The 12,325-nt window shown below is 53.9% G+C and overlaps 1 protein-coding gene across 1 annotated transcript; it reads left to right on the plus strand.

Moving 5' to 3' along the window:
* The first annotated feature begins 1,896 nt into the window (after window positions 1–1,896).
* On the plus strand, window positions 1,897–11,044 carry gtpbp4 (GTP binding protein 4). The gene is made up of 17 exons (XM_068748611.1): window positions 1,897–2,002; window positions 3,029–3,199; window positions 3,286–3,389; window positions 4,417–4,553; window positions 6,558–6,658; window positions 6,731–6,823; window positions 6,895–7,086; window positions 7,485–7,550; window positions 7,792–7,881; window positions 7,959–8,069; window positions 8,162–8,239; window positions 8,311–8,362; window positions 8,442–8,542; window positions 8,652–8,849; window positions 10,093–10,158; window positions 10,388–10,531; window positions 10,763–11,044. The coding sequence occupies exons 1-17, from the start codon at window positions 1,955–1,957 to the stop codon at window positions 10,913–10,915; spliced, it is 1,905 nt and encodes a 634-aa protein (XP_068604712.1). The 5' UTR covers window positions 1,897–1,954; the 3' UTR covers window positions 10,916–11,044.
* Window positions 11,045–12,325: the final 1,281 nt, after the last annotated feature.

Here is a 12,325-nt window from a genome sequence, read left to right on the forward strand (position 1 = left end):
AATGTACAAAGATGCTAATTGTTAGCATCCATCTGTTAGCGCTCCCTCGGATGGCATTGGGTATCTTGTTGAGTTTGGAACAGCAGTTTTGGTACCGCTAGCAGAACCCTTCTTCTGAAACGAGCAGGCAAACAAGAACTTGAACGGAAGCCATCAGACTGGACACAGTTGGTTCTGATTTGATTACAACGGTGCTTAGAAGTTCTTAGGTCTGTGAGCTGGTCCGGGTTCTGCTGGGTCTGCGTTCCCAGAAGCTTGGTCCAACGTGTGGGATCTTCGTTGTGGACAGAAAACCTCATGAACAAGCTTTTCAGATGAAATGTCAAATGTTTCAGGAACAAACGGGAACTAGGGACATCTTGTAAGTATGACCTAGCATTGGCTACGAGCTGCTAGCTAGGAAGCGCAGTGCACGATGGACACGCCCGCTTTGGTCTTTGGTCTTTGCGCTGTCGAGGTGGACCACAGCGGGCTACGTCCGCAGGTTCTGGGCTGGGGTTTGCTTGGTTTGTTGCAGCAGCGTGTCTCCTCCCGTGTTTCTTCATGTCCAGCTCGGGACTTCCTGTCCTGAGAAATAATTGGGCTAGCCGTTTTCTTTTTGTTGTGGATGTTGTGCAGGCTCAACTGGGAGCGTGGTTTCCGTGTGTCCTCGTGAACACCCCTGCACGGTCCGAGGACCCAACAACTGTCCACTTGTCTCGCTGGGCCAGTTGGACTAGCTGCGCGTTGGCCTTTTCTCACGTTTCATTTTAAGGTGTGTCCATCGAGGTCGACGGTGCGGCGCCTCCGCTGCTGGAGCTGCTTTGGTTGGAGATTTGTCTGAACTCCAGACCTCGGACGCTGATCATGAACTGAGCGTCCCCGAACTGTGAATGTGGTAAACCTGGACGAGAACGTGTCTCTGCTTCAGACTGCTTTGAGGGGACGTCCTTTCGACAGCGGGACAAGCACAGCTTCTGATCTGGACCCGAGCGTCGTCTCCTTCCTGTCGCCTGTTGACGCTTCCGTTGTTTGTCTGTCCGCGACGTTTGCATCTCAGTGTAAAAATGGACGCCGTGTGTTTGTTTCCTGTCAAACGTGATGAGTGACTGGAACTGGTTCTGCTGGTTAACACCGACCATGCTACGCTAACAGCTGTGGACAATCGATGACTCCGTGTTGGGGTTGGACTGATGACGTTGCCTAGCGACACCTTCAACATTTGTGGGATGGAGGGCTTCTTTGTTCTGTTTTGCTCCCTGAAGACTGGAATCAAGCGTACCTGCTCCAGGTAATTTAAGTTACTGTCATGATGTAAAACTGTCTAATTTGGATAAAAAATGTAGCTTACTGAAAAATAAAGATTAAGGCACTGTTGAGGAGCCGCTGGTATTTATTGTTGTTTACCGGGAGATTGTGTTGACGGAAACACACCTGTCTGACGCCTCCAGGTAGCCGGACGCTGGTGATGCTGACATGAATGTCAAGCAGGAACTCTAAAGGATCGTTCGCTGAATCCGGCTGGTAATCAGCGTTAGCCGTTTCAGGGCAGGGTCCGCTTCCTAATCATCAACGAGTTGGGTTCGCGTTGTCGTTTCCGGTCCTCCCGGACGCAGGGGGCGCTGTCCGGAAACACGCTCCAGAGGGTTCTCGTTGTTTCCGGTCCTCCCGGACGCAGGGGGCGCTGTCCGGAAACACGCTCCAGAGGGTTCTCGTTGTTTCCGGTCCTCCCGGACGCAGGGGGCGCTGTCCGGAAACACGCTCCAGAGGGTTCTCGTTGTTTCCGGTCCTCCCGGACGCAGGGGGCGCTGTCCGGAAACACGCTCCAGAGGGTTCTCGTTGTTTCCGGTCCTCCCGGACGCAGGGGGCGCTGTCCGGAAACACACCCCGGAGGTTCTCGTTGTCGTTTCCGGTCCTCCCGGAAGCCGCAGCCTTCCTTTCCCCGTGTCGGTGGACCTCGGCGTGTCTCGTCACGATGGCTCTCTATAATTTCAAAAAGATTATGGTGGTTCCGACCGCCAAGGTAGGTTCTGTTCGGTTCTCTGTCGCGTCCGGCGGGTGCTGATCTGGGTCGATTGTTCCGCTTTAGAAATGACGTAGAATGAAAGATCACGTGGAAAGAACGTGTGAAGACGAGACGACTCGCCGTCGTCGTTGGTTTTATCGGTATCAGGCGGTAAATGAGTGACGTCATTCTTGTCTGCGCATTGAATCCGTCCGTCTCATCGACAGACACTTTTCCGCCTCGCGTTAAACTGCGGAACGAGGCATGACGTCATGCTTCGTTCCGGAGTCCCGAAGCCTCTGGAAGAAAATACAGTTACTGATCATGGGTTATTGATCATGGGTTATTGATCATGGGTTATTGATCATGGGTTACTGGTCATGGGTTACTGATCGTGGGTTATTGATCATGGGTTATTGATCATGGGTTACTGGTCATGGGTTACTGGTCATGGGTTACTGATCATGGGTTATTGATCATGGGTTACTGATCATGGGTTATTGATCATGGGTTACTGGTCGTGGGTTACTGGTCATGGGTTATTGATCGTGGGTTACTGGTCGTGGGTTACTGATCGTGGGTTATTGATCGTGGGTTACTGGTCGTGGGTTACTGATCGTGGGTTATTGATCATGGGTTACTGGTCATGGGTTACTGATCGTGGGTTATTGATCATGGGTTACTGGTCATGGGTTATTGATCGTGGGTTACTGGTCGTGGGTTACTGGTCATGGGTTATTGATCGTGGGTTACTGGTCGTGGGTTACTGGTCGTGGGTTATTGATCGTGGGTTATTGATCATGGGTTACTGGTCATGGGTTACTGATCGTGGGTTATTGATCGTGGGTTATTGATCATGGGTTACTGGTCATGGGTTACTGGTCATGGGTTATTGATCATGGGTTACTGGTCATGGGTTACTGGTCATGGGTTATTGATCATGGGTTATTGATCATGGTCATGATTGACGGGTTCCTCGCTCTATAGTTCTTGTGAAGTTGAGGGAATGATTTTAAAGGCTTTAACAAGCTCTTCGCTCCGCAGGAGTTCATCGACATCACGCTATCAAAGACGCAACGGAAGACGCCGACGGTGATCCACAAGCATTACCAGATCCACCGCATCCGGCACTTCTACATGCGCAAGGTGAAGTTCACGCAGCAGAACTACCACGACCGCCTGGCCCAGATCCTCGCCGACTTCCCCAGACTGGATGTAAGTGCAGAGAGCCCGTAGGGATGCTAGAGACCGCCCCCCCCCCCGTGTGACCCGTGTGTCTCTGCTGTGTCCTCTCCCCTCAGGACATCCACCCCTTCTACGCTGACCTGATGAACGTCTTGTACGATAAAGACCATTACAAGTTGGCCTTGGGACAGATCAATATCGCCAAAAACTTAATAGACAAGTAAGTTCAGCCAAGATCTTCTGCTTGAGCTGTGTCCCGGTGCGTCCCTGGTCCAGTTCCTCTGTGTCCCGGTGCGTCCCTGGTCCAGTTCCTCGGTGTCTCTGGTCCAGTTCCTCTGTGTCTCTGGTCCAGTTCCTCGGTGTCTCTGGTCCAGTTCCTCGGTGTCTCTGGTCCAGTTCCTCTGTGTCTCTGGTCCAGTTCCTCTGTGTCTCTGGTCCAGTTCCTCTGTGTCTCTGGTCCAGTTCCTCTGTGTCTCTGGTCCAGTTCCTCTGTGTCCCTGGTCCAGTTCCTTTGTGTCTCTGGTCCAGTTCCTCTGTGTCCCTGGTCCAGTTCCTCTGTGTCCCAGTGCGTCCCTGGTCCAGTTCCTTTGTGTCTCTGGTCCAGTTCCTCTGTGTCTCTGGTCCAGTTCCTCTGTGTCCCTGGTCCAGTTCCTCTTGGTTCCACCTCGGCCGGGTTCGACGTTGATGCCAGACTGCCGGTCCGAAACCGTTTCATGGTTGCCCACAAATGTTGTACTTTGTTTTCGTAATCTATTAATAGACGATGGACTAACGATAATAATGGCTGTCAGCGATTTAACGGCAGAGCAGGTGAGATCCGTGCATCACGGTCCTCAAAATAACCGGAATGAGCGCCTACATGCCCCGGGCGAGGGGGGGCAGCCGTTAGCGTCGCCCCTGTTTGGTGTCCATTGTTGCAACTTTAAGCAGATTAACACAGCAGTGTTGGAAAGATAATAAACGAGGCCGTCTCACCCTTACCTTAACCCCTACCCTTACCTTAACCCCACCCTTACCTTAACCCCACCCTTACCTTAACCCCTACCCTTACCTTAACCCCTACCCTTACCTTAACCCCTACCCTTACCTTAACCCCACCCTTACCTTAACCCCACCCTTACCTTAACCCCTACCCTTACCTTAACCCCTACCCTTACCTTAACCCCTACCCTTACCTTAACCCCTACCCTTACCTTAACCCCTACCCTTACCTTAACCCCTACCCTTACCTTAACCCCTACCCTTAGTGTTGCCAAGGACTACGTGCGCCTGATGAAGTACGGGGATTCTCTCTACCGCTGTAAACAGCTGAAGAGAGCTGCTCTGGGTCGGATGTGCACCGTCCTGAAGAGACAGAAGTCCAGCCTGGAGTACCTGGAACAAGGTAAAGGCCTCGGGGGGGGGGGGGGGGGGGGTGTCCATCTATCAGACCTAGCGTCCTCCGGGGGGGGGGTCCATCTATCAGACCTAGCGTCCTCCTGGGGGGTCCATCTATCAGACATAGCGTCCTCCTGGGGGGGGTCCATCTATCAGACCTATCGTCCTCCGGGGGGGGGTCCATCTATCAGACCTAGCATCCTCCTGGGGGGTGTCCATCTATCAGACCTATCGTCCTCCGGGGGGGGGGTCCATCTATCAGACCTAGCATCCTCCTGGGGGGTCCATCTATCAGACCTAGCGTCCCCCTGGGGGGGTCCATCTATCAGACATAGCGTCCTTCTGGGGGGTCCATCTATCAGACCTAGCGTCCTCCTGGGGGGTCCATCTATCAGACATAGCGTCCTCCTGGGGGGTCCATCTATCAGACATAGCGTCCTCCTGGGGGGTCCATCTATCAGACATAGCGTCCTCCTGGGGGGTCCATCTATCAGACATAGCGTCCTCCTGGGGGGTCCATCTATCAGACATAGCGTCCCCCTGGGGGGTCCATCTACCAGACATAGCGTCCTCCTGGGGGGTCCATCTATCAGACATAGCGTCCCCCTGGGGGGTCCATCTACCAGACATAGCGTCCTCCTGGGGGGTCCATCTATCAGACATAGCGTCCCCCTGGGGGGTCCATCTACCAGACATAGCGTCCTCCTGGGGGGTCCATCTACCAGACATAGCGTCCTCCTGGGGGGTCCATCTATCAGACCTATCGTCCTCCGGGGGGGGTCCATCTATCAGACCTAGCGTCCTCCTGGGGGGGTCCATCTACCAGACATAGCGTCCTCCTGGGGGGTCCATCTATCAGACCTATCGTCCTCCGGGGGGGGTCCATCTATCAGACTTGGCGTCCCCCTGGGGGGGTCCATCTACCAGACATAGCGTCCTCCTGGGGGGGTCCATCTATCAGACTTGGCGTCCCCCTGGGGGGTCCATCTACCAGACATAGCGTCCTCCTGGGGGGTCCATCTACCAGACCTGGCGTCCCCCTGGGGGGTCCATCTATCAGACCTAGCGTCCCCCTGGGGGGTCCATCTATCAGACCTAGCGTCCCCCTGGGGGGTCCATCTATCAGACCTAGCGTCCCCCTGGGGGGTCCATCTATCAGACCTAGCGTCCCCCTGGGGGGTCCATCTATCAGACTTGGCGTCCCCCTGGGGGGTCCATCTATCAGACCTAGCGTCCCCCTGGGGGGTCCATCTACCAGACCTAGCGTCCCCCTGGGGGGTCCATCTACCAGACCTGGCGTCCCCCTGGGGGGTCCATCTATCAGACATAGCGTCCTCCTGGGGGGGTCCATCTACCAGACATAGCGTCCCCCTGGGGGGTCCATCTATCAGACTTGGCGTCCCCCTGGGGGGTCCATCTACCAGACATGGCGTCCTCCTGGGGGGGTCCATCTATCAGACTTGGCGTCCCCCTGGGGGGTCCATCTACCAGACATGGCGTCCTCCTGGGGGGGTCCATCTATCAGACTTGGCGTCCCCCTGGGGGGTCCATCTACCAGACATAGCGTCCTCCTGGGGGGTCCATCTACCAGACCTGGCGTCCCCCTGGGGGGTCCATCTATCAGACCTAGCGTCCCCCTGGGGGGTCCATCTATCAGACCTAGCGTCCCCCTGGGGGGTCCATCTATCAGACTTGGCGTCCCCCTGGGGGGTCCATCTATCAGACCTAGCGTCCCCCTGGGGGGTCCATCTACCAGACCTAGCGTCCCCCTGGGGGGTCCATCTACCAGACCTGGCGTCCCCCTGGGGGGTCCATCTATCAGACATAGTGTCCTCCTGGGGGGGTCCATCTACCAGACATAGCGTCCCCCTGGGGGGGTCCATCTATCAGACTTGGCGTCCCCCTGGGGGGTCCATCTACCAGACATGGCGTCCTCCTGGGGGGGTCCATCTATCAGACCTGGCGTCCCCCTGGGGGGTGTCGTGACGGACCCGTTGCTCTTGTCCCACAGTGCGCCAGCACCTGTCCCGTCTCCCCAGCATTGACCCCAACACCAGGACCCTGCTGCTGTGTGGCTACCCCAACGTGGGCAAGTCCAGCTTCATCAACAAGGTGAGACCAGAGGGAGGGGCCTTCGGACCGGGTGTCCCGTCACGCCACGGTTTGACTTCCTGTCCTCGTCAGGTGACCAGAGCGGACGTGGATGTCCAGCCCTACGCCTTCACCACCAAGTCTCTGTTTGTGGGTCACATGGACTACAGATACCTGCGCTGGCAGGTGAGGCTGACGTTCCACTTCTCCGTGTTGATTTTAGGTGACTCTGATTGGCCTCCTGTTTGTTGCTGCAGGTGGTGGACACCCCCGGCATCCTGGACCACCCCCTGGAGGAGAGGAACACCATCGAGATGCAGGCCATCACGGCTCTGGCTCACCTGCGAGCTGCGGTTCTGTACGTCACGGATGTTTCTGAGCAGTGCGGGCACAGCGTGCCGGAACAGCTGGAGCTCTTCAACAGCATCCGACCGCTGTTTGCCAACAAGGTCAGCCGACTCTCTCTCTCTCTCTCTCTCTCTCTCTCTCTCTCGGGCCAGACAGATGTTCGTCCCCTATGAGCCTTGGGTTCTGTCCAAGGTTTCTGCCTGTTAAAGGAAGTCTTGCTCTTGTGGGTCGAGCTGGGTTCTGTCTTTTCTGCTACTCCTGTAACGTGTCTTGAGTTGAATAACCGGAGGGAAGCGTGCCGTATTGATCGGAGGGAAGCGTGCCGTATTGATCGGAGGGAAGCGTGCCACGCATTGATCGGCGCTCTCTTGGGGCAGATGGAATAACGGGAGGGAAGCGTGCCACGTATTGATCGGCGCTCTCTTGGGGCAGATGGAAGATGGACGAGCATTTGTGAGATGGAGTAATCAGAGTAACTGTCGTCCGTCTTTCTTTGCAGCCTCTCATCATCGTGGCCAACAAATGTGATGTGAAGAAGATCGGCGAGCTGTCGGAGGAGAACCAGGTGTGGATCAGCACTTCCTTCTGGGGTTCTCTAAACGGGTTTTCCTTTCCCCCGCCCAAATCGAGGCCGCTATCAGAACCGTAATGCAGCTGATCTGCTGGTCGTGACGGGGGGGGGGGGGGGGGGGGGCATCCTGTTTCCTAGAGAAAGGTATCAGCAGCTGTCTGGAGGGCAGGTTAGAATGGGAGGGTGATGGAGAATGAAGGGTTAACGGGGGGCTGTGATTGGTCCTGTCTGTCAGCAAATCTTTGCAGGTCTCTCGGCCGAGGGAATCTCCGTCATTGAGACCAGCACCCTGAGCGAGGAGGGGGTCATGCAGGTTAAAACTGAGGTGAGCCCCCCCCCCCCCCGAGTCCTGGACCTGCTTCTGGAGCTCTGCTTGTTGTGGCTGACCATCCTGTCTTTCAGGCCTGCGACCGGCTCCTCGCCAGCCGCGTCGAGACCAAGATGAAGGGCAAGAAAGTCCACGATGTTCTCAACCGACTCCACCTTGCCATGCCCACCAAGAGAGATGAGAAGGTAAGTCCAGGACGTCCAGGCCGTCCTCTCGTCCAGGCCGTCCTCTCGTCCTGCTTGATTCTTGGCAACCTTTCTGTGTCTGTCATTTTAAGGCGCGGCCTCCGTTCATCCCAGAAGGAGCGTTGATACGTAGGAAGGCGATGGAGGTGGACGCGCCCAAACGCAAAACGGTACACCGGGTGTTAGCTTTAGCTTCACGCTAACCCTAAACATGGTGAATAAGGTTTCCTTCGTGCTGCAGGAGAGAGATCTGGAGCTGGAGCTCGGCGACGACTACGTTCTGGACCTGCAGAGTAAGAGCTGCTCCGTCACAGCGAGAACACGAACAATAGGAACTCGTGTGACATCATAGTGCTCGTGTCATATTTTAAGAATACTGGGACCTGATGAACCAGGATGAGAAGCACGATATAATCCCTGAGGTGTGGGAGGGCCACAACATCGCGGATTACATTGATCCAGACATCATGAAGGTGAGCTGGTTCCATGCTAACATCCTGTTGGGCCTACATCAGAAGGGGAGCTGGACAATGAAAGGATTTATATTTCTTTTCCAATCATAAAATGGTCGCTTTGTCACAGAAACTGGAGGAGCTGGAGAAAGAGGAGGAGCTAAAGGAGCGAGCCGGGGAGTACGACTCGGATGATGATAGCGAGGATGACGAGATGCAGGAGATCCGCGTTCTGGCCAAACAGATCCGTGACAAGAAGCAGCTCCTGGTCGTGGAGTCAAAGGAGAAGGACATACATGGACCCCGTATGCCCAGGACCGCCACCAAGGTGAGAGCGGCTGGATATGGATCAATCAGCCGATTGGTCATGAGAATACAGGAACACAAATCTCTTCTAAAAGTGCTTCTGCCGTGGATTTAGTGTCCAATCATTTCCCGTTTGATTTAAGATTGACCTGGTTAATCATCACGGCCAGATATTGGTGTTTGTTCTTTGGTTCGTCAAACTTCCAATGAAATTGATCAAATTAAAGATGATTGGTGGCATGTCCTCCAGGTTTCATTTAAATGATTGGTTTGCATTTTAGTTCCAGATGTTACTATAGATCTGCAGCTGCATCAGTCCTGATGTTTTCGATTCATGCTTTTAATTTGAAAATCCCATATTACCGATAGTGGGGCTCTGCACAGCGAGTGCTTCTGTTTTCAAAAGCGCTCCCCTAGCCCCCAGAAACTAATCCTAATCCCAGTGGCTAACTCTAGCCCCCAGTAGCTAATCCTAACCCTGGTGGCTAATCCTAACCCTGGTGGCTAACCCTAGCCCCCGGTAGCTAATCCTAACCCTGGTGGCTAATCCTAACCCTGGTGGCTAACCCTAGCCCCCGGTAGCTAATCCTAACCCTGGTGGCTAATCCTAACCCTGGTGGCTAACCCTAGCCCCCGGTAGCTAATCCTAACCCTGGTGGCTAACCCTAGCCCCCAGTAGCTAATCCTAACCCTGGTGGCTAACCCTAGCCCCCGGTAGCTAATCCTAACCGTGGTGGCTAATCCTAACCCTGGTGGCTAACCCTAGCCCCCGGTAGCTAATCCTAACCCTAGCCCCCAGTAGCTAATCCTAACCCTGGTGGCTAACCCTAGCCCCCGGTAGCTAATCCTAACCCTGGCGGCTAACCCTAGCCCCCAGTAGCTAATCCTAACCCTGGTGGCTAATCCTAACCCTGGTGGCTAACCCTAGCCCCCGGTAGCTAATCCTAACCCTAGCCCCCGGTAGCTAATCCTAACCCTGGCGGCTAACCCTAGCCCCCGGTAGCTAATCCTAACCCTGGCGGCTAACCCTAGCCCCCGGTAGCTAATCCTAACCCTGGCGGCTAACCCTAGCCCCCGGTAGCTAATCCTAACCCTGGTGGCTAAACCTAGCCCCCGGTAGCTAATCCTAACCCTGGCGGCTAACCCTAGCCCCCGGTAGCTAATCCTAACCCTAGCCCCCGGTAGCTAATCCTAACCCTGGCGGCTAACCCTAGCCCCCGGTAGCTAATCCTAACCCTGGCTGTCTGTTTTTCTGAAATGAACAGGTTGAGAGAAAGAAGCTGGAGAAGCAGATGGGTGATCTCGGTCTGGACATGAGCAACAAGGACGATGTGAGTTTGGTCTTTCTGTTTCCACGGTGACATACCAGTGTCTGACATTAGTGCAGTTACGACGTCTGATTTAGTTCTTTTTGGTTAAAACGGTGCATCCTTTAGAAATTCCTTTAAAGGCTAGTTAAGGACTTTTGAAATCGTAAAGACTCTGAATGCTCTATTTGCTCTAAAGTATGTTGGCAGCCTGGATGTGAGTGACGGCCATTGTTTCCTCCTGCTTTTCCAGAGCCACTACGTCCAACAGGCCAGGCGGTCCCGAAGTGTTGCTAAGAAACGCAAGCGTGACGTCTCGGCGCCACCGAGCTTCAGAACTCGCAGCCAGAGCGCCTCCCGTCCACCACGTGACCAGTCTGGGTTACGGGATCCAAAGGTACGACGGTTTGATGCTCACCATGGGGCTGGAGCGGTGCCTCTTCATCCTGGGACACTCTAAGCGTTGTATTTCATAAGATGAAACATGCAATTAACATTTCCTGTTTCTGTCTTTAAACGCATTTGCCGTGAGAGGAGTCGAGTATTTCCTGCTTACTGAGTTTTTACTTTATCGCTCGAGTCGATGCTAAACATTCAGGGCTCACGCCGGCTGCTGTTTGCTCCTCAGATGGCAAAGAAGGCAAAGAGGATGATGAAGAACTCCCAGAGAGACATGAACCGTCAAGGCAAGAAGGGAGAGGCTGACAGGCACGTGTTCGACCTCAAACCCAAACACCTCCTGGCTGGGAAGAGGAAGTCCGGAACCGCCGATCACAGATGATCTGGATGCTCCTGTGAAAAGAGAGTTAACGTTTGTGTCCTTGGTTTTGCTGGTGCCAACAGTTGGTTTAGTCCTGCAGAGTTAAGTCCTCAACCTGATTCCCCTGCTAATAAAGACATCGGGAAAGAATTGTTTCATCTCCCATTTAACGGCGCATCTGTGATCTGACCTTATGGAGCATAAGGCTGCTAGCAACGGGGTGATAACTCTGTTTACTGCTAGCAGGGTGATAACTCTGTTTACTGCTAGCAGGGTGATAACTCTGTTTACTGCTAGCAGGGTGATAACTCTGTTTACTGCTAGCAACGGGGTGATAACTCTGTTTACTGCTAGCAGGGTGATAACTCTGTTTACTGCTAGCAGGGTGATAACTCTGTTTACTGCTAGCAGGGTGATAACTCTGTTTACTGCTAGCAACAGGGTGATAACTCTGTTTACTGCTAGCAACAGGGTGATAACTCTGTTTACTGCTAGCAGGGTGATAACTCTGTTTACTGCTAGCAACGGGGTGATAACTCTGTTTACTGCTAGCAGGGTGATAACTCTGTTTACTGCTAGCAGGGTGATAACTCTGTTTACTGCTAGCAACGGGGTGATAACTCTGTTTACTGCTAGCAGGGTGATAACTCTGTTTACTGCTAGCAGGGTGATTACTCTGTTTACTGCTAGCAGGGTGATTACTCTGTTTACTGCTAGCAACGGGGTGATAACTCTGTTTACTGCTAGCAACAGGGTGATAACTCTGTTTACTGCTAGCAGGGTGATAACTCTGTTTACTGCTAGCAACAGGGTGATAACTCTGTTTACTGCTAACAGGGTGATAACTCTGTTTACTGCTAACAGGGTGATAACTCTGTTTACTGCTAACAGGGTGATAACTCTGTTTACTGCTAGCAGGGTGATAACTCTGTTTACTGCTAGCAGGGTGATAACTCTGTTTACTGCTAGCAACGGGGTGATAACTCTGTTTACTGCTAGCAGGGTGATAACTCTGTTTACTGCTAGCAGGGTGATAACTCTGTTTACTGCTAGCAGGGTTGGATGAAATGGGCCTGGACCGTACGAGTCCCTGAGTATGGAGGGGACTCTGTGTTTACCGGACACGGAGTCGTCCCATCACGGTTGGTCCCAGTCTTCATTTGTGACGGGCGATGGTGGCGCAGGTGGTTGTGAGGGTTGTAAACTCAGGCACATCATGTGTACAATGGCGGTGTGTCCTTGGGCAAGACGCACCGGTAAGACACACCAACCCTGTTAGCACACCGGTGTCCTGGTGTTCTGTTGGTGGGCTTGTGGATCACCACTGGTTCTGGAGTGAGACCTGGATCACCTGGGCTGGCCCTGCTGCTCAGCTGTTAGTCCGGGGGCGCTCAGAATGTACTAATAAAGCACTTCCTGTTGTGGTGACGG

This window comes from Brachionichthys hirsutus, chromosome 15 (genome assembly GCF_040956055.1).
Source record: "Brachionichthys hirsutus isolate HB-005 chromosome 15, CSIRO-AGI_Bhir_v1, whole genome shotgun sequence".
Lineage (NCBI taxonomy): Eukaryota > Metazoa > Chordata > Actinopteri > Lophiiformes > Brachionichthyidae > Brachionichthys > Brachionichthys hirsutus.